The following is a 22,743-nucleotide window of genomic DNA, read 5'->3' as shown; positions in this document are numbered from 1 at the left end:
GATAGGGTCGAGAGTGTGACCTGCGATGTGGGTGGGGGAAGTGACCAGTTGTTTAAGTCCGAGGTTGGCGAGGTTGTCCAAGAGGGTGGTGGTGTTGCGGTCGTTGTTCTTTTCAAGGTGAAAGTTGAGGTCTCCCAGAAGGATGTAGGGATGCTGTGGCAAAAAAGTTTCCAGATCCAGTGTCCACCCAGTATCCTGGGGATAATTCTACGTGAAGGAATCTGCGGCTACAATCGTCTCTACCTGATACATCATTACCAAAAGTAAGTAACTCGTACAACACATCCGTCACAGGATCCATGACTGGGCCGATCTCTGTCACACTTAGTGTATTGTGTTAAAACAACAGAGAGTGCGAGGTCTCAACCACTGACTGTCACACCTATTGGAGCAGGACCAAAGCTAATTTGCTTTAGGTTCCCTGCATGGAGTGACAGTCGACAAAAAAAATTAAATGGAATGTGGCCCCGGTGGCTAAGCAAAATCCGAGCACCCCATCCGTTTTTATTTGGTTTTTCAGGTGATGCTGACAACAATTTTCAGTATTGCATTTGAGAGACATATATTGAGTGGCTTTATGGGCTACACAAATGTGCATTGTGGTGATTGAAGCCTGACTGGAAGGTCTCCACAACCTCTTTGCATAGGCCTAAGCTGTGTCATGTACAATCTTCTCTTCCTACCCCTCGAGCCCCTTCCCTTCTGAGGCCCGTCTGGAGATCAGAGTCATAGAAGATGATGGAATGGAAGCCCTTCCGGAATTGTTGTCAGTGTCATGCAAAATATCTCTGGACTGACCCACACAAGGTCTGCAGTTTATTTCTCTCTGCAAAGCACTACGACTGCAGCTTTGCTTCCTCCCTCGCATTCAGTAGGAGGTGGAGAGGACAATTCCGTTTCGGTAGACATTCCCAGACGATTCAGGTTCGGTAGACATTCCCATCCAACAACCCAGTCCGGAGGTCATCGACTCTATCTTCAGAGCCCAAACACGTACAGGAGGAGGAAAAATGTACTCTCTTCACCTCCCTCAACACCAGCCCATGCACACAGAGGATGACCAGAGTACTGTTGACACACAAATCACAGTAACAGTGGTATGCCAAGGTGGATCACCGTCCACATTAGGCTGAGGACTCCTGCCCATGCACAAGCCTGCTCCGCCGCACTCAGTTTCCAGTTGACATCGAGGCAAGCGTCTGAGTCAAGACGAAATCCAGCCAAGAATGCTTGACCCCCATCGGCCTTCACGTCCAAAGAAACACCTCCGCGCTGAAACATCCAAACTTACTGTGAAGTCTAAGGTCCAGTCGGTGCTGAAAAGTCCAGCCTGAAGCTGGTTAGACAGCTGACTCTGAAGACGCCAACAGACCTATTTTCGAAAAGCTCAAGCTCGACAAGACTATTGTCATCCATCCATGAGTTGGGAAGATTTCTACCTGCCCCGGTGCAAAAGTGTGCAAGAAACGCAGCCTAACCTTCGAGGATGGTCTTGGGCCAGGTCCTTCTTCAGAACCTTTGGCTCCTGTGCCCAAGAAGGCACTCATTGCTATGGCCTCCAGCCCTCAATTCATCCCTCCAACCCCCCCCAACAAGGATCCCTCTTCGTAGCTCCCATCAAGGCTCGACTCAGTCCTTTTTGGACACACAGTCCCAGTCACCGTGTCCCTCTAGCAGACTTCAAATCCCGTCTCTACCCACATCCCCTGGATACTACCACGTAGAGCTCCCAGGATAACCCGACCTCCAGCATGTTCCAGTCATTGCTTCTCCCCCAGACGACACAACTGCCTACCATGGGTCATTCGATGTGCCGCAGCCAACCACGAGGAGGTAGACATGCACACCACTCCCAAGAATGACGGCTTCTTGGTAGAGTTACTGTCTATGTTTACTTAAGTTCCTTCCCATGCTAAAAGAAATGCTCCTGGCTGCCCTATAGGCTTTCAAGGTGCAAGTGAAATCCTGGGTTGTCACACCCAGAGTGGAGAAGAAATCTCTTTTTGACGGCTTATACATTAGAGGGCATCTGTGGCGATCCCCCACTCAACCCCAACTACCCGACCCCCGTAAATCCTTTCTGGTTGCCACTGAGAGTAAGCTTCCTTTCCGAATAAGGAGAGTAAGTGGGTTGATGCTGAGGGTAGTGGTAAGTTCTGGAACCAACTGGCGCATTCCCAATTCCATGGGCCTTCTGTCTCGTTCTGACAGTGCACTGTGGGATGAGATGGAGGAACTGGTCCAGCACCTCCACCCAAAGCATAGGAAACAAGGTGAAAAGATGGTGGAAGAGGGAAAACTATCCATTGTGCCCTGGATGCAGCAGATACTGCTGCTAGAGGGTTTAATATCCCCATTACTTTACAGTGCGACTCCTGGTTGTGCATCTCTGGCTTCAAGCCAGAATTCCAGAATCATCTCATGAACTTGCCCTCCGATGAGGGACACCTTTTTAGGTTACAAGTTGATAAGGCGCAAGAGAAAATTAAGGACACCGGCAGGCTAGAGCCATAGGCTCCTGTAAGAAAGTGGCTCTGTGTGTACTGGACCAAAGTAAGGTACAGTGTGTACAGAGTCCCCAGTCTCCAGAGGTATGACAGAGGTTAAAGTTAGATATTACCTTACTCTCCAAAGTGGTAGCTTGGTCGAGCAGTAAGGCAGTATTAGAGGACAATGTAAAGCATTTGTTGTACACGCTCAGTCAGCAAAAGGTTTAACACACTCAAGAACTGAACTCTAGGCCAATTGTTTTATATCAAAAGATATAGTTTTATTTTAGAACCAACGGGTATCAAAATATACTTTTCTCAATATGAGTGACTTTAGGTAATTACTTTGCCAAAAGGCAATAGACGCAAGTACAATAGCTACAGTGGTTGCTATAGGCAACACAATTTCAAACACAATTTAACATTGAGCTCAAGGGGTTTTTCTACATAAATGCAGTTGGTTACTTTAAGGATTACTTTTCTAACTACAGGGCTGGATCCTGGATCCAGTCCCGGGACATACGCTGTAAACGGTTAAGTAAAAGCGTTTTAGTTACAGTTGTGATTTTTAGAGAATATAAATGTATTTTCAAAGTTGAAACTTAGAAACTTTTCAGTGAAAACCAAGCAAAGTCACAGGTAAAGTAGGTTCTTGTTACTTTTGTAATCCAGTACTGGACTCCTAAGTTCAGCACTGGGACCGCTACCTAAGACAGGTAAGTAATTGCGTTTTGGTATCTGGTACGATTTTTTAAGAATATTTGTAGTTTGCCAGAAAATCGACACAGAAGAAATTTCACAGAAAAACAGTCAATGGGTTCTTATGGAAGAAGATGCAGGTAACTAGTAAGTACAGTTAGGATTCATTTTGCTGTTCAGTACTGGGCTAAAGGGTACATTACTGGCTTCTATCAAAATAAAAAGGTCAGCGAAGTATAACCCAATTACAAATGTGTGTGGTCTTGACAGTCTCAAGAATATTTAATCAAGAAGTCAACCTATGTTATAAAGGTGCAGGATATAATCAATGACATAAACAAATTTCCAAATTCACGCTTGAATTTGAACCACGAATAAAGAAAACTACACGCATAAATACCCTGATTTGGTCATCTTGTTCTGATGAAATTGGAAATATGTTTCATTGATTATATCCTGCACCTTTATAACATAGGTTGACTTCTTGATTAAATAATCTTGACTGTCAAGACCTTACACATTTGTCATTGGGTTGTGCTCCGCTGACCTTTTTATTTTGATATGTTTCGGCAGGTCGCTTCGATCTACCCGTCATTCTCTGGTAGTGCGTGGCACTGGTCTCTAGAGCACCCCTACTATATGCACAGCAATCTTGACTTAAATGTGCCCTGATTACATGGTTATCTTACATTTATTTGTGGTTTGAAGTGCGGTTATTCCCTTATAGGGAACACTACTACCAGTACTGGCTTCTCTACTGATACCAGACGAGTAATTTGATATTTGTTATTAGGCTGATTTTAGATGAATATTTTAAAGTTTCAAAACTCCACTCTTAGAAGAAATTTCAAGTGAAAACAAGTCAATGTTAACCTATGAAAGAAAAATGAGTTATTTGCTTTTAGGTAAGTACTCGACTGGTAGAGTTGAGGTTCTGGGCATAGACTCTGGCGTCTCCCAGGGTCGGAAAGGTACAGTAGTTACACCCTCAGCGGCACAGGGGCAGCCGAGTGCAGAGAGAGTAGGCCCAGTGCAATCCAATGGAGGGTAGGGGGTCTTTGCTTGGTGGCTGCAAGCAAGCAGACCACGTGGCTGTGGGAGCTGAGCTCCTGGTCACTTACTTGGGGCAAGTGGGGAAGTAGAGTAGGGTTGTAGTTGCACTTCCAGTGGCACTCGGGCGCTCAATGTTATCCAATGGGAAAGTTAAAATGTGAAGAAAGGCTGTAGGTTCGGGGACGAAGATTCTTCAGGTGCGACCACCACTTCGAGAGGTAAGTTGGGATCTTAGAGAAGAGGTAGGTACCCCAAAGGAAGGTACAGGGGACCACAGGGCGCCGGCTGCAGGGGTGTCTTTTGGCATCGGGAAATCATACCCTCAGCTGGTCGCGGTTGGGGGGCTCCCTGGTTCTGAGCTGCGGACGTAGTCTTTGGGCACTGCACTTCGGGTCACAGTCGCCGGGGGGACGTCCTCGTGGTCTTCGGGCACGGCGATTGCAGAGTGTGCTGGATTAGCGGTTCCTGGCTGGCACCAGGGGTGTTGCTGTTTGAGCCGAACCACTGCTCGTGGGAGTCCCAGTCTTTTGGAAGGTTCAAGGCAGGCAGGTCCTCCGGGGTTGTCAAGGTTGCTGTCTTCAGGAGACGCCGTAGTTTTGCAGGAGCAGTTTCAGGGATCAACAGGCCTGTAAGGTTCTGGGGTTAAGTCGATGGGCATCCTCCTTTTGTTAGCAGCTGCACAGCAGGTCTTCTTGTTCTTCTTGTTGCCATCTGGATCTAAGGAAGGAAGGTTAAGGGTGCCCCTAAATACTGACTTTAGGCGCGTTTCAGGTAGGGCAAGAGCAGGGACCCCCCTAGCCTGCTCCTTTCCTGTGGGAGGGGGGCAGGAGCCTAGCTGTAATTGGGCAGGGCTCCCCATCTTCAAGATGGCAGGAGCCCGGGATCGTGCTTCACCTCGCCTCTCCCACCTGAGGGGTGGATATTGCACAGGCTGGCACACCCCCCTTTCTGACGTAGGGTTTCCCGACAGTCTTCCTGCCAGCGTGGGGGTCAGAACTGGTGGGGGCCAGTTGCTGAGTACAGCAAGTGGTCTGGAGAAGCTCACAAAGGCGGAATGCCTTTGAAGCTTTCCCTGCCTATCCTGGGGGAGGAGGCTTGGCACCTCGCCCCAGGATGTGCATTGTTGCAGGCCCAGGAGAGCGGGGGCTCTCCACCCAGGGGTCCAGCAACATGCCTGCTATGTGGCAGCCTAGGCAGCCTCTCAGACAAGACGTGGATTGTAGGTTAGGTTTCAGGTGGGCATCTCTAAGATTCCCTCTGTAGTGCATTTTACATTAAATCCCACACTGGCATCAGTGTGGGTTTAATGTGCTGAGAAGTTTATCAAACTTGTCAGTCTTCAGTGTAGCCATTATTTTGCTGTGGAGTTCGTAATGACTATCTCCCAGCACCATATACTCTTAATGGCATCACTGCACTTACAGTGCCCAGGAATGGCCCTGGGTACTGTAGGGGCACAGGGCTCACACCTGTGCCCACACCTCTGGCATAGGGCACCCAGCTAGAGGGGTGGCTGATGTATGCCAGGGCTGTGGGTTTGTGGGCATGGCACACAGGGATGTGTACCATGTCGACTCTTTGTTTAGTTCTGCACCAGGACACACAGCCTGCAAAGGAAGTGTGTGTGTGTCGGGGTACAGGGCCCCTAAGGGTGGCACAATAAGTGCTGCAGCCCTTAGGGCTCTTCTCTGGTCACAATGCCCTGGATACCTAGGGTACCATTTACCACGGGCTAACATGTGGCCAGCGATGCCAATTGGGTTTAGGCTTTAGTACAGTTTTTAGGGAAGGAACATAGACCCTGGGTACCTGATTGGCAGGGACCCAGGACACACCAAGGAAAAGAGCATCAGGTATCAGGTAAAAAGTGGGGGGGGTACTGCAACAGAAACTCACTTTCTTACAGCTCCCTTCAGACACCCTTAGTCAGGGGCTCTTTTTGGAGACAGCAGAGTAGAGGAATTTCCAAGACCACCTCCTCCAACTAATCACAGTTCTATCAGCACCAGCTGCAGGCCTACCACCAACAGGGGAGGAGTAGATAAATGCTGGTTTCTTTCCATGGTAACAACTCCAGACTTTCCTCTACATTAACACCCTTCATAAACACCGCACAACACCTGTCGAGGGTAGACTCCTGGCAGGGATCACCTCTTATCGGTGGGTTCTAACCATCATAAAGCACGGATATTGCCTCACACTGACTTCAAACAACTCACCCTGCAAAAAACACACTCTGTCCAGAACACCAGAGCCTTCTTGAAGAGGAGGTTAAGGCGCTCTTCCTCAAGAGCGCCATAGAGACCCACCTCAGCATCTCGCCAAGGGGTTGTACTCTTTATAGTTTCTGATCACCCAAAAAAGGTGGGTTCCTAAGACCCAGACTTGACCCTCAGCAAGTACATCCTGTCAGAACACTTCAACCCGACTACCCTACATGATATCATTCCACTGCTGCATCAAGGCAACTTAATGACTCCTCTCAATCTGAAGGACACTGGCTTCCACATACGTATCCATCACACTTACTATTGCTACCTACACTTTGTGGTAATTGTTCAATATTACTAGGTCAAAGTATGGCCGTTCAGAGTCACCACAGCCCCAATAGTGTTCACCAAATGTCTAGCTGTGGAGGCCACCCATCTCAGAAGGGGGGCCTCCACGTGTTCTCCTATCTCAACGTTTACTGATCAAGAGCACAGGCAAGCTAAAGTGCCTGGCACACACTCAGACCACCATCTTACTCCTCCACAGGTTAAGATTCACATAAATGCCACCAAATAGCCTCTCCAGCCTTCTTAGGGGCTACCCTCAATTCCGTCATAGCCAAAGCCTACCCCAGCCAAGCCAGGGAACAAACCTTCTAATGACTACAGCCTCTTTTTCCGCTGCATTGTCACTTAACAGTCAGAACAGTAATGAGTCTTCTAGGGATGATGGCTTCCTGCATAGCTATATTCCCCCATGTCAGACTACACATGCTTCCTCTCCAGCAGTGCCTATTGGCACAATGGTCACAGGTGAAGGGTCACAGTGAAGATCTAGTGTTGATACGGGCCAGCACCTCTCGCTCATAGCAGCGGTGGAACAGGAATAACCTTTGGCAGGGCTGGTCCTTCATGGTCCCGGTTCCGCAGGTACCTCACTTTCAGGATCGAGAGCGCATCTCCAAGATCTGATGGTTCAGGGATTTTGGTATCAGAATTCGCATGGCCTACAAACATAAATCAATCAATCCAACTGCAGCTTTTAGCCATCCAGTTGGCTCTCAAGGCCTTCTTCAGGTCATCCGACACAGTGGTCCTTGTAAAGACAGACAATGTGACCACAATGTATTACCTACAGAGGCAGGGTGGCACACTCTCCCAAAAGTTATCAGTACTAGTGCAGGTTTTTTGGCATTAAGCGATTCACCTTCAGCTACACTGCCTGGCAGAGTACCTCCCTGGAGTGGAAAACTACTTTGCAGACCTTCTCAGCAGGATGCAGCTACAAGTCTGCAAGTGGGAACTCCATCCATGAGTCCTACTCCTTTACGTCTGCCGTTGGGTGACCACAAATTTACCTTCAAGTTTCAACACCCTCAGTCCTTCGGTAGCGCTTTATGGATCAACTAGTCAGACATTATTGCCTACTCTTTTCCTATTCTTACTGTACATAGTCAGGAAGCTTCAGCAAACCTCCCGCTCTCATCCTGGTGGCCCCCACATAGGCCAGACAACCCTGTTTCTAAACCCTTCTCGAGATGTCGATCTGAAAGAAACACGTTAGTTTTAGATTCCTTACCTTAGAATATCCCCAGGCGTCAGACTGCATCCGGACATTTTTGCGTAGCAATACCCCTGCGCGTCGTTAGGCGTCGTCTCTGGCTCCGCGTCCGTCGGCGGCGTCGTCTGCGCCGGAATGACGTCGTCGGAGTACTTAGACGCCGCCCATGCGCGCTGACGTCAGTTCTTCTTTTTTCCACGCCAGCTAGCGCAGATCCGGAGAAGCTCTACCCCTTAGTCACTTTTTGACTAAAACTTTTTTGATAATTTTTGATCTTCTCCGAGTCGTTCTCGACTCTTCAGGTGCCGGTAGGGATGCCCGGGTTCAAACCCTGCTCGAAGTGTAGTCGACTGATGTCGAGTACCGACCCCCATTGCCGGTGTCTGCAGTGCCCAGGCCTCGACCACGACGACCGTTCCGACTGTCGAGCTCTGACGTCGAAGGCTAGGCGGGAGTGGTCCCGCAACCGCCTCGAGCGCCGGCAGTCGGCCCTGCCTGGGAGGTCGAGGGATCGGTCGCGGGGATGGAGCCCTCGCAGCTCCGGAAGTCTGCATCGGTCTTCTGGTTCCTCCTCAGGTAAGAGGCATGAGAGGTCGGAGCGGCGTCATCGCTCCTCCGACCGCCCCCGACGCTCGCCCGACGAGGCCGGGGTTTTGGGTGGCACCACCCACGCGGCTCCGCAGCAGTCGCTAGCGCCGCATCCTGCCCCACACCTTCGGGACCCTGAACAGGGTGCGACGCCGGAGGAGATCGAGTGGTACCTCATGGCCATGAGGTTGCTCTCTTCTCCACCGGACCCCACGGCGCCTTCGGGCCCAGTGGGTCCTGCTCCGGGTCCTGGCGGGTCGCGTGCTTCGGCACAGACGCCGCAGACGGCCTCGGCGCCGCCGGCGACTTCGGTCCGGGCGCCGACCTTACGACCTCACCGGCGCCGCCCCCAAAGGTGTCACCACCGGCACCGACTTCAGCCCCAGTTATTCTGTCAATCCCGTTCAGCCGTCTACACAGCCCCGTTGGGCGCCGTACGAGACGGCTTTGGGTACATTCTACTTTAATGAACGGGCCCCAATTGTTGATCCTGGCTACCAGGCATTGGGTGAAGAAGAGGACTGGGAGGGTTCTGAGGACCCTCTGACACAGGAGTGTCAGGACCAAGCGGACTGGACAGAGGAGCTTGGAGAAGCCAGCGGCCTGGATATCTCTCCGGACACTGGTTTTGTCTCCCCTCCAACCGTTGCAACGGGTGCATGCTGCCCTGGCCCGAGAAAAGACTGCTAGATATTCACTTTGGGTCCTCCACTGCATGTTTAAAAAAAAAAAAAAAATCTGATTTTAAATGATCAAACTTTTTATTCTATTTCTATAATTTTTTAATGCAAAATGTTTGTATTGGTTTTAATTAACTATGCATAACAATAAAACTTCAAACTTCCCCTCCAACCGTGGCTACGGAGATGGGGCAGCCTATAGCATAGTTCTGATGCAGGCGGCTAAGGCCTTAAACCTTACGCTCCCCTCAGTGGCCGTGAGGACTAATCTCCTCACCGAGGTCCTCAAACCGCAGTCAAGCTCGGTCGAGCCTCTGCTGCCGTTCAATGAGGCCTTATTTGACGTTCTGTTGGGCACCTGGTCCAAGCCCGCCTCAGGATAGCCTGTGGACAGGAACATGGCCAGACGCTACCGCCCGGCTCCGGGTGACCCAAGCTTCCTGTCGACCCATCCAACCCCCGAGAGCCTGGTTATCCAGACCCCTAACTCCCAGACCGCGTTCCTGTCGGCCCCTCCCGACAGGGATTCCAAGAGGTTTGAACAATTTGGCAAGAAGGTGTTCTCGTCCTTTAGTCTGGGACTGCGGTCAGTCAACACCGCATGCCTCTTGGGCCGCTACACCCACACCCTGTGGGACACGGTTGCGGACGTGCTGCCACAATGCCCTGAGGAGGTCAGGACTAAACTCGCCCATGCCCTAGCGTAGGTTTGAGATGCGGCACAGTACTCTATCCGGTGCGGACTGGATACCACCGATACGCTAGGCAGAGCGCTGGTCACGACAGTGGCGGTCAGACGCCACGCCTGGCTATGGTGCGCCAATTTTTTGGCCGATGTCCTTGCCACGCTTCTGGACATGCCGTTTGATGGCCGTCCCCTGTTTGGCGACCAGGCAGACCACGCACTTGAGCGCTTTAAGGACTCCAGGGCTACGGCCAAGTCCTTGGGCCTCTCTGCCCCGTGCCAGCAAATGGGTGCCTTTCGCTCCTTTCGTGGCCAAGGAAGGGGCGCCCCCACACGGACCGTCAGCCACACGCCGCAGCAGAATGTCCAGCGCGGTGGCAGCCGTGGGAACCGCCGGGGAGGCGGTCGGGGTCCAAGGCGAGGCCAGTCCGCACCTGCTCCAGCAGCACCCGCCTCAAAACCTTCCTAATCCGAGTTTTCAGGCCCATGTGACGCCAGTGGGGGGCAGGGTCCGCCACCACCTCTTCCACTGGCGCACAGTCACATCAGACAGGTGGGTGCTGCAAATCGTCCGAAGGGGCTACTCCCTCCCCTTCGAGTCAACCCCTCCAGCCATGCCACCGCAGTGCCACCGCAGTACCACTGCGTGTCGGGGGACCACTTGCAACTTCTGCAGGATGAAGTTACGGCTCTCTTGGCCAAGGGGGCCATCAAGCGCGTTCCTGTGCCAGAAGTAGAGTGTGGTTGCTACTCCCACTACTTTCTGGTACCCAAGAAGGGCAAAGGGGACCTACGCCCTATCTTGGACCTACGGAGCGTCAACGGCTTCCTCCGGAAGGAGAAGTTCAAAATGTTGACGTTAGCTCAAGTCTTGGCTGCCCTAGACCCGCAAGACTGGATGGTGGCGTTGGACTTGCAGGACGCCTACTTTCACATCCCCGTCCTGCCGGCCCACCGACGTTACCTGCGGTTCACGGTAGGCCTCGAGCACTTTCAGTTCACCGTGCTCCCCTTTGGCCTTACCAGCGCCCCACGGGTGTTCACGAAAGTGATGGCGGTGGTCGCAGCTCATCTGCGCAGGTTAGGGGTTTCAGTCTTCCCCTACCTCGATGACTAGTTGTTGAAGGCGGGCTCGCCCCAAACAGTCGTCAACCACCTCCAGATTAGGCGGATCTCCTGCACCTGCTGGGGTTTTCCATCAACGTGCCGAAATCACACCTGTGCCCCTCCCAAAAGCTCCTCAGAGCTGTTAAGCAGCGAGTCCGGGATATGCAGGCTTTGATTCCCATCTTCCAGCCGTTATCCCGGGTTTCGGTCAGGTTGACGCTGCAACTCCTGGGGCTGATGGCTTCCTGCATCCTTCTGGTGCATCACGCCCGGTGGCGGATGCGGGCTCTGCAGTGGGAACTGAAGTTTCAGTGGGCCCAGCATTAGGGCAACCTGTCTGACCATGTCCTGATCTCGGAGGGCGCTGCGAGACAGTTGCAGTGGTGGCTCACAGACAGCGATTGGGTCGATGGCAGATCCCTCTCCCTTCCCCCAACCGAAGCACATAGTTGTGACGGACGCGTCCCTCCAGGGCTGGGGAGGCCACATGGGAGAGGCGGAGATCAGAGGCCTCTGGTCTCCGGCGGACTCCCAGCTCCATATCAACCTTCTGGAGCTGAGGGCGATTCGTCTAGCACTGAAGGCATTCCTCCCCTCTGTCCGGGGGAGTGTAGTGCAGGTGTTCACGGACAAAACCACCGCCGTGTGGTACTGCAGCAAACAGGGCGGTGTGGGGTCCCGGACCCTCTGTCAAGAGGCTCTGCGGCTCTGGCAGTGGCTGGAACATCAGGGCGTGACCCTGGTGGTTCACCACCTGGCGGGTTCTCTGAACGCCAGGCCGGACGATTTCAGCCGACGGTGCTCGATGGATCACGAATGGCGTCTGAACTCGGACGTGGCGCAAGGCATCTTTCTGCAGTGGGGAGAGCCTTGGTTAGATCTATTCGCCACCGAAGAGAACGCGCAATGTCATCAGTTCTTCGCGTTGGAATTTCCAAGGGGGCACTCGCTCGGCGAAGCATTTCGTTGCAAGTGGAGTTGCGGTCTGTTATATGCCTTTCCGCCTATACCACTTCTGCCCAGAGTGCTGAAGAAGATCAGCCGCGACCGGGCCCAGGTCATCCTTTTGGCTCCGGACTGGGCTCGACGGTTCTGGTATCCCGAGCTACTCAACATGTCAGTCGGTCCCCCGATCCGTCTGCCTCTTCAGGAGGACCTTCTGTCGCAACAGAAGGGGACGGTCCTCCACCCGAACCTGTCCAGTCTCCACCTCCATGCTTGGAGATTGAGCGGCGGCAGTTGAGGCCATTTGACTTGCCTCCTGAAGTTTGTAATGTTATTCTGGCAGCCAGACGTCCCTCCACTAAGTCGGTATACGCCTGCCGCCGGAACAAATTTGTGGCATGGTGCACAGCAAAGGCTGTGGATCCCCTTTCTGCCCCTCTTTCTGAAGTTCTTCTCTTCCTTCTTTCTCTTGCCCAGCAGGGCTCTGCTCTGGGCACTCTCAAGGGCTACCTTTCTGCCCTTTCGGCCTTCCTAAGGCTGCCTGATCAACCTTCTTCAAGTCCCCTATAGTAACTCGTTTTCTGAAGGGCATCACACACGTTTCCACCTGTCCCTTTTGTGATGCCTCAGTGGGACTTGAACCTAGTTCTTACTTTCCTGATGTGCGCTCCCTTTGAGCCACTTCACTCTTGTCCTCTCAGTCTTCTCACCTTGAAGACAGCTTTCCTGGTTGCCATCACCTCTGCCAGGAGGGTGAGTGAGCTCCAGGCTCTATCTTGCAAACCTCCCTTCCTGTCTGTGCATCCGGACAAAGTGGTGTTGCGTACCAAACCATCTTTCCTGCCCAAGGTAGTCTCTGCTTTCCACATTGGGCAGTCCATCACCTTACCCTCCTTCTTCCCGCCTCCTCATCCCTCAAAGGATGAAGAGTGGCTCCATCGTCTGGACCCAAAACGTGCGCTTTCATTCTATGTGGATCGCACACGCCAGTTCCGGGTGGACGACCAACTCTTTGTTGGTTACGTGGGTGCGAAGAAGGCACGGGCGGTGCATAAACGGACATCTTTCGGTGGGTCGTCTTATGCATCAAGGCGTGCTACTCCTTGGCTAGAAAGGAGCCTCCAGTTGGGCTGAGGGTCCATTCCACTCGTGCCACGGTGGCTTCTACTGCCCTGGGTCGGGGAGTCCCCCTGCAGGACATTTGCCAGGCGGCTACGTGGGCCCCGCTGCACACCTTTGCGAGGCACTACTGCCTGGACAGTCAGGTCCGGAGGGATGGATTCTTTGGCCGTTCCATCCTCCAGGACTTCCTGGTGTGAGTATTGGTTCGCAGACCCACCACCGGGGTTGGTATTGCTGGGGTATCTATTCTAAGGTAAGGATTCTAATACTAACGTGTTTATTTCAGATGAACAAGTTACTTACCTTCGGTAACGATATATCTGTAAGAAACAGTAGTTAGTATTAGATTCCTTACCGCCCCACCCATCCTCCCCGTTCTGCGAACTGATACTTAGGGTTAAGGTTATTCCCCTTTCAGGGCCCTAGTTTCTTGGCACCAGTGTTGGTTCTAGCATGGCTCTGCGTATCTGGCGCGGAAAAGCTGTGGCTAAGAACTGACGTCAGCGCGCATGGGCGGCGACTGAGTACTCCGACGTCATTCCGACGCAGACAACGCCGCCGACTGACGCGGAGCCAGAGACGACGCCTAACGACGCGCAGGGGTATTGCTACGCAAAAATTTCCGGATCCAGTCTGACACCTGGGGATATTCTAAGGTAAGGAATCTAATACTAACTACTGTTTCTTACAGATATATCGTTACGGAAGGTAAGTAACTTGTTCTTTGTACCCTATGAAAAGTTGTCCAGCAGGCTGAACAGCTCACACTGGATTAAATCCAGATCAGGCACCTGGACCCCAGGCAGCTCAATCTAGCAATTTGGCTCCTGAGGCCCTAGAGTTTGGTTACGTCCATCTCCCTCAAGAATGCATTGACATTCTCAAAGAAGCACGCATCTCCACTACACGCGCCTGTTATGCTGTCAAGTGTAAATGGTTTGTCCACTATTACATTTCAAAATGTTTAGACCCTCTCATAACAGGACTTCTGGATATTGTTGGTAACCTCCTTCACCTACAATGGTTACATTTACCTTACACCTCCATGATCCTTCACTTGGTCGCCTTGCCATCAAGGTTCTATTAGAGGGACTCAAATGTGTCGTCCCACCTAGAGTTCCTTTTGCCCGTCTGGAACCTTAGTAGTGTTCCTACTAGGCTTATGGGCCCTATTTTTAACCACTGTGCTCATACCCCTACAGTTTTTCTCTTTGAAGGTTGTCTGCCTTGTCTCTATCACATCCCTAAGACTTGTTAGTGAAATACAAGCCCTCGCCTTAAAAGAGCTTTTCTTTCAGAACCATAACGACGGTGTCCTCCTTAGGACCAAATACAAATTCCTACCAAAAGTTAATTCTCCCTTCCACTACAACCAAACTATCAAGCTCCCCTTCTTTTTCCCTAAACCAGACTCGTTGCAGAAAGGGCTCTTCGCACACTTTATGTAAAATGCGCCTTTATGTAATTAATTTGCAGGACCAAAACTTTCTGCAAAACCTAACTTTTCGTTATTTTTGTCAAGCCTCATAAAGGTCACCCTTTGTCACAATCCGGTACAGCCAGGCGGATCGTCAAGTGCATCCAATCCTGCTACCTCAAAGCCAAGAGAGCGTAGCCTGCTAGGCCCAGACCACATTCTACCCATAAGAAAGGAGACACTATGGCTTTTCCAGATAATATTACCAAAGCTGACATTTGCAAGGTAGCTACATGATCTACTCTACATACATTCACTGAACATTACTGTCAGGACGTCCTAGTTTGCCAATAAGCTAGAGTTGGTCAAATGGTTTCAATGACTTTGTTTCAAGCATCTGCACCAACCACTGGCTGATCACTACTTATGATGGCTTTGCTTTACAGTCCATGCAGACCATGTATATCTACAGCCACACGGGCTACGAACTAAACATTTCACCTACCCTGTAAGCATCTGTTCGGAGCATGTAGTGCTGTAGATTTACATGTGCCCACCTGCCTCCCCGGGACCCAGTGAATGCTATAGATTACTTTGACTACTTAATACACTTTCACGCTTGATCTTCAAAATTTCCTGCATATTGCTCCATCAGTACGCTCAATCGCTGGGCGAAAAACTGTTTAACAATGAAGCCGATGCCCATTGCCAACTAAGTGTGTAGTCACTATACCTCATGACTTGAAAGACTTCAAACAGAAATTAGTTGCACACGTCCTACTCTTAACACTAGATGTCAGGAGTAAGGAGTATGCAGAGAATGAGTCTACATCACTTCACACTATGAGCAGATGCTTACAGGGTAACATTTTCCTTTATTAATAGATCTCATAATTTGAAATAACATTTGAATATATTTTTTAAACAAACAAGATTAAGATTTTGACTGGGAAATTATGTTAATGCCAAACAACGATAGACATGTAAATTAATATTTTCATTCAAAACCTCTTCTCTTTCAAAGACTTCTGACCAAGAAGGTGGCGGGAAGAAAAAAAAGAAAAAGAAGGATAAGAAGCATAAGAAGGATAAAAAGCACAAGAAACACAAGAAGCACAAGAAAGAAAGGGGTTCTAATACAGAGGGGGCACCTAGCCCTCCTGCTTCATTGTTGGAAAGAGGAGAAATGGACGATGATAATTTACCTAAAAAGGTAAATACTGCATAAATACAGCCTCCATTTAAACTGTCTTCAACCCATCTGTCTTTTGTATCTAATGAAAATGAATAGCAGTAAGGTGCTACATATATTTGATAATGTCTGTATCATTTGTCAATGTACCTCTTTTGTAAACTGTTAACATTTTAGCAATATTCATAATATGCATTATATATCCGTAAACAAACATTAAATGGGTAAGTTTGCCAGGTGCTGACTTCTGTTTCTTTTTATTGGAAGCTCAACTGGTGACTTGCCGCATAATGTGATGAACCTATGCCATGCCATATTATCTTTTTGGGGCATTCTAGTATTGGCACTCCCCCATGTATAACACCTTGAGTTGGAACTAAAGGTTTGTGTTGTGAATTGATGATCCAGTTAAACATAAGTGTTAACTTACAAAAAAAATCACACCTGTATGGTATACTGTTAATTTGAGTCCTCTTAATGTCCTCTCTCAACCATGCAAACAGTTTCTAAGTATAAGTTGACACATGAAGCTCCTATATGTAATTATTCAAAGTATATTTCTGCACTACTTGTAAATGCACAGTGGTACAGCTGTCCTTTCTGCAGCCTGATTTGAGCTAAAAGTCAATCTTCATTTAGCAAGGTACTCTTAGAACCATTGATAGCTGCATGTAAGAAACTCTTCTCTGGCCCAGCAGTCCATAGGCAAATGGACTGTGATGCAAAGTTTCTGTCTTCCCATCCTTCCACAGAGAGACTAGTGGTCCCCGCCTCTTCTGTAAAACTCTACCCATATCATTTAATTACTGACCTTTCAGAATTTGGCAGGCTGAGCTCTGAGCTGAAAGGTTTTTACCTCTAGCAGACTATCACTTTGAACTGCCATGTGCCGTCCTGACCTGTATATCCATATCCTGTGGCAGCAAAAATGACTGTTTCTGTCTCCCCTACCACAATTAAAACACTTTCTGATCTGGTCAGCGATGGTGTGATTGTTTCCAAATAAATCCTGAAGTGCTGCCTGGATTCTGACACAATCCATAGGTTCGAGGCATGTGGGCTGCTGAATTCATATCTGTGCATAGTCCGCCACCTAGTGTTGGGTCCGGATGATTGCACATTGTTGTCCTGGAAGAGTCTTCGAAGTATCACGAGATAGGTGGCTCCTCCCCTGGACTACAGTGCGCATGGGCATCGCCTCCATCCCCAGATTGTTTTTTTCCGCCATAGGGTTCGGATGTGTTTTCGGTTCCCTCCTTCGGAACCGATAGTTGTTCGATTTTACTTGAGACCAAAAGGTCTTTAGGCTGGGCGTCGGTATAGTTGCGTTCGGGTTCTCTTACTGACTCTCAGCTCCAATCTCCTACTGCCCTTCCACGTGCTTCGACGCGGACGGGCCTACACTACCGCATTTGCTATGGAGCGGACTCCATTCAAGAAGTGTCCGCTATGTCACTCGAAATATTCGCACCTCGACGTGCACCCCGTGTGCAACACATGCTTGTCACCGGATCACCGTGAAGACACCTGCATGGCGTGTTCAAAGTTTAGGAGTAAGAAAACTTTGAAGATTCGCCGGGCTAATCGACTCCAGGCACAGTTGTCGGCTTCGGCTCCCCCACCTGATGACATCTTTCAGGAATCGATCGAGGAGGAGGACGACGTACAAGAGTCGGACTCTGGCCCCGCGTCCGAGGAAGAGACCTACGACGCGGACGAGGAGGCCTGCGACGAAGTCTCCGGTGAGGTAGGGGACGACTAACTGATTTGTGCCACGATGGGAGATAGCTCAGAGGAAGAGCATCCCCAACCGGACTCCGGGGTTTCCCCCCGTCATACGGCCCAGGTCGAGGGATCGCCTTCGGGCCTTACCCGAGATCTTACTATAAGTCCTACGTCCCCGCCTCCGGGCCCGGTCACGGACATTTCTAGCAAGAAAACGAAAGTGAAGCCAACCGGTCCCGCACCCTCGGATGCGAAACCGAAACCGAAACTGGCGTTGGTGAAGAAGGTTCTGGAGGCGTCAACTTCCACGAAACCCAAAATGGCCGACTCGAAGAGCCACGCCAAGATGGCCGACCACAAGAGCTGCGCCAAAATGACCGACCCGAAGTCCTCTGGGTCGGCACCGAAGGTGAAGACTTCCGACGCGGCTGCGTCGGCACCGAAAGGGGTCGCGGACCCGAAGACGGCTTCGAAGAAGCGTCACGCCGACGGTGCGACAGGCCAAGGGGCGTCGGCACCGAAGAAGAGGCCTGCCGGCGACCGGGCTCTCGGAGACGAAGAGTCGCTCGAGACGGTTCAGCCCTCGGCATCCCTTACAAAGAAGGTGGGAGAATCCTTGAAGCGGATCCAACAGTCCACTGTGGTTCCCAGCCAGGACACTGTCGTGCCTAGGCCCACGCCGAAGCCTGCCAAGGAACAAACGCCCATCCGTTTTACCCTTCCTCCCAAGTCGGCGCCGAAGGCCTTCGCGCCTAAGCAGAGCGGACATTCTCAGGAAGTATTGACGCCGAAAGCTGCCTTGGTGGTGTCGAAGCTTCGGCTCCAACCGCTCGCGGTGGAGGAACGTCGAGAGGTGACCATCGACGCCAACACCGGAAAATTGTCGCTCCTCAAACGAAAGATTACGTCGGAGCCGCCATTGGAACCTTTTAGGATTCCACTTAAGAGCAAAAAGTACTCTGCGGACTCTTCGGCTCTGATGGAACCTCTGTCTCCACAAGCCATGGAACGCTCGCCGGCCCATTCCCCAGTGCCTGATGTGGACGAGGAGGACAACGAGTACAACTATCCTGCGTACTCGGATCCGGAAGAGGAGCAGGTGCCCTGGACGGCAGGAGGCGACACGGACGACCTGCAGTCAGGCCAGGACACTCAACTTTTCGCCGCGAAGACGTCCCCGACGGAGGACTCGGCGGCGTTTAATGCATTGATAGAGAGAGCTGCAGCGAACCATGACGTCGAACTGCACTCAGACCCTGTGGATGCGGACTTCTTAGTCGACACCTTCTCGGTAGCCGAAAAGCAAGTCAAGACGCTACCTATGCTCAAAGGGGTGCTGAAGCATGCACAGGAGGTATTCAAGGAGCCCACCCGGGCGCGGGTGGTCAATCCTCGCATCGACAGGAAGTATAAGGCGGCGCCCACGGATCCCACGTATATTAAGGGACATTTGCCATTGGACTCCCTGGTGGTGTCCAACGCTCGAAAGAGGGCGAATTCGCAGACTACTGGTGATGCTCCTCCCCCAGACAAAGAGTCAAAAATCTTTGAGGCATCAGGCAAACGCATTGCTGCACAGGCAGCAAATATCTGGAGGATCTCTAACACCCAAGCCCTGCTTGCACGTTATGATAGGGCCCATTATGACACATTAGAGGCCATCCTACAACACTTGCCTGACCAATACAAGGAGGCGGGGGAGATGCTCATTCAGCAGGGTAAACTCATTACTAATGCATCCATCAAATGTGCCCTAGATGTAGCAGACACTGCCTCCAGGGCTATCAATACAAGCGTGTTACTTAGACGCCATGCCTGGCTTCGAATTTCTGGGTTCAAGCCCGACATACAAACCACATTACTGGGTCAAACGGTGAATCCTGACCATCTGTTCGGCCCTGAGGTGGATGCCTCCCTAGAAAAAATGAAGAAAGATACCGAAACTGCCAAGTCTATGGGGGCTTTACAAAGTCAGCAGTTTCGGGGTGGTTCCTTTCGCCGCTCCAATTCAAGAGGCACCTCAAGAGGCCAGGCATCCCAGCCCACGCAATACTACAAGGGTAACACCCAGTCCTCGTATAACAACAACAAGGGCAGGGGTGGCTACAGAGGCAATAATATCAAAGGCAGAGGACGTGGAAACAATGCCTCCAGGTCCACCGCCTCCAACAAGCAGTGACGTCTTGTCACTTCCCCCCGATCACACAACGCCTGTCGGGGGGAGACTACAGCAGTTCCTGCCGGCGTGGAGGTCCATCACCACGGACAGGTGGGTGAGGTCTCTTATCCAGTACGGGTACTGTCTAGAACTTACGTCCATTCCACCGGACATACCGCCAAGAGGCCGTGCTATGTCCGACGAGCACTTGACCTTGTTGCAGCAAGAAGTACTAATCATGCTGCAAAAAGGGGCAATAGAGCTCGTTCCATTGCAAGAACGGGGAACAGGGGTTTACTCCCTGTATTTTCTAATCCCCAAAAAGGACGGATCACTCAGGCCGATCCTGGACCTCAGGCCCCTGAACTGGTACATCAACTCAGAGCACTTCCATATGCTCACATTGCAGCAGGTGCTTCCCCTGCTTCAACGGGGGGACTTCCTAGCAACGCTGGATCTGAAGGATGCCTATTTCCATATTCCCCTGCATCCTTCACACAGAAAGTATCTCAGATTCAAGATCTTAGACCAGCATTACCAGTTCAGAGTCCTGCCGTTCGGGGTCACCACGGCACCAAGAGTTTTCACCAAATGCCTAGCGACTGTAGCAGCGCATCTCCGTCGCCAGCACGTCCATGTCTTTCCATACCTAGACGACTGGCTTATTCAGGCAAAAACGGAACAGCAGTGCGTAGACCACGTGTCACGCACCATTCACCTCCTGCACGATCTGGGATTCTCTCTGAACTACCCAAAGTCCCATCTCCAGCCCGCCCACGTGCGACAGTATCTGGGCGCGACGATCAACACTCTGGCGGCCACTGCGCAGCCGAGTTCAGTGAGAATCGCCGGTATCCAGGCGCTGATCCAACGATTCAGACCCCAGACCTCGCTTCCAGCGAGGGTGTTCATGCAGTTGATAGGCATGATGGCCTCCTGCATCTCCATTGTCCCGCACGCGAGACTACATATGCGTCCGCTTCAGGAGTGCCTGGCACGTCAGTGGACTCAGGCTCATGGGCAACTGACAGACCTAGTGTTGGTGAGCGGTCGGGCGTACAACTCTCTGCATTGGTGGAATCCACAAAACCTTTGCAAGGGCCGACCATTCCAAGAGCCTGTCCCACAGATCATCCTGACAACGGACGCCTCTCTCCAGGGATGGGGAGCGCATGTACTCCATTACACAGTGCAGGGACTATGGACACTTCAGCAAAGGAAGATGCACATCAATGTGTTGGAACTGATGGCAATCTTCATGGCCTTAAAGGCGTTCAAAGTACATCTGTGCAACAAGGTCGTGTTGATCCGGACGGACAACATGACGGCCATGTACTACATCCAGAAGCAAGGGGGAACACACTCTCCACAGCTGTCTCATCTGGCTCAGAGCATGTGGAAGTGGGCCATTCAGAGGAACATCTTCCTCATGGCAGAACATCTCCCAGGCAAGGACAACCAGATGGCAGATCTGCTCAGCAGACACAGCCATCAGATGCACGAGTGGGAGTTACATCCATCAGTACTCCAACCGTACTTCCAAAGGTGGGGTCATCCAGAGATAGACCTGTTCGCCACAAAGGAGAACGCAAAATGCCAAAGCTTCGCCGCCAGGTTCCCACACCCCCAATCACAGGGCAATGCGATGTGGATGAACTGGTCAGGCAGATTTGCGTACGCTTTTCCCCCAGCACCTCTGATACCGCTGGTGGCACGCAAGCTCAGGCAACACTCGATGACGCTCATCCTGGTTGCTCCAACGTGGGCTCGCCAACCATGGTACACCACGTTTCTGGAACTCTCCGTGGTACCGCATCAACGGCTTCATCTCACTCCCAGCCTTTTGACGCAGAGCCATGGCGACATTCAGCACCCAGATCCGCAACAGCTCAACCTGGCGATCTGGCTCCTGAAGTCCTAGAGTTTGGCTACCTCAATCTTCCTCCCGACTGCATGGACATCATTCGGGAGGCGAGAAAGCCCACTACTAGAGCTTGTTATGCGGCTAAATGGAAGAGGTTTGTCGTCTACTGCGTGGAGCACAGAATTGACCCGCTAGACGCTTCCATTCAAAACATCATATGCTACCTCTTTCACCTGTATCGGTGTAATCTTGCCTACTCTTCCATCCGCATTCACCTGTCGGCTATGGCAGCATACCTCCAAAATAGGCAACACCTGTCACTCTTTAAGGTCCCTGCTATCAAGGCTTTTCTGGAAGGACTCAAAAGAGTCATTCCACCAAGGACTCCACCAGCTCCGGAATGGAACCTCAATGTGGTTCTTACAAGGCTGATGGGTCCCCCCTTTGAGCCACTACACTCTTGCGAACTGCAGTTTCTGACCTGGAAGGTGGCTTTCTTAGTAGCAATCACATCGCTACGGAGGGTTAGCGAACTGCAGGCGCTCACCATCCAAGAACCTTTCTTCCAGGTACATGCTAACAGGGTGGTGCTCCGCACTAACCCTAAATTCTTGCCCAAAGTGGTCTCACAGTTTCACATAAACCAAACTATTGAATTGCCGGTGTTCTTCCAAAACCCAGAGACGCTGGCGGAGCGGATGCTCCACACTCTTGATGTGAAGAGGGCCTTGATGTATTATGTGGACAGGACAAAAGATTTCCGCAAAACCAAACAACTTTTTGTTGCTTTTGCCACTCAACACAAGGGAAATGCAATCTCCAAAGCAGGAATAGCTAGATGGATAGTAAAGTGCATTCAGATCTGCTACGCTAAAGCAAAGCGCACTCTCACTATACCACCGAGGGCCCACTCCACTAGGAAGTTGGGGGCCTCTATGGCATTCTTAGGTAACATTCCCTTAGAAGACATCTGTAGAGCAGCCACATGGTCTACCACTCATACTTTCACTAAGCACTACTGTGTAGACGTGCACTCAAAACAACAGGCAGCTGTTGGTCAGGCTGTTCTAAGAACGCTTTTTCAGACTGCTGCAGCTGGCACGGGCGGCCGCCGCTAATGGAGGGACTGCTATGTATTCTATGCACAGATATGAATTCAGCAGCCCACATGCCTCGAACTGCAAATGCTACTTACCAGTATGCATCTGTTCTTGGCATGTAGGGCTGCTGACATTCATATCGCCCACC

The 22,743-nt window shown here is 51.2% G+C and overlaps 1 protein-coding gene across 3 annotated transcripts in view; it reads left to right on the top strand.

Moving 5' to 3' along the window:
• Positions 1-22,743, top strand: part of SRRM1 (serine and arginine repetitive matrix 1) — a 605,541-nt gene that overhangs the window by 515,584 nt on the left and 67,214 nt on the right. For all 3 annotated transcript variants that reach the window (XM_086956396.1, XM_086956395.1, XM_086956397.1), the window contains exon 17: positions 15,581-15,769. In XM_086956396.1, coding sequence (XP_086812522.1) covers positions 15,581-15,769 — 189 coding nt within the window. The remainder of the gene's footprint in view (positions 1-15,580; positions 15,770-22,743) is intronic.

This window comes from Lissotriton vulgaris, chromosome 2_1 (assembly GCF_964263255.1).
Source record: "Lissotriton vulgaris chromosome 2_1, aLisVul1.2, whole genome shotgun sequence".
Taxonomy (NCBI): Eukaryota; Metazoa; Chordata; class Amphibia; order Caudata; family Salamandridae; genus Lissotriton; species Lissotriton vulgaris.
The sequence above is the reverse complement of the archived record's forward strand: the minus strand, read 5'-3'. Positions and strand labels throughout refer to the sequence as shown.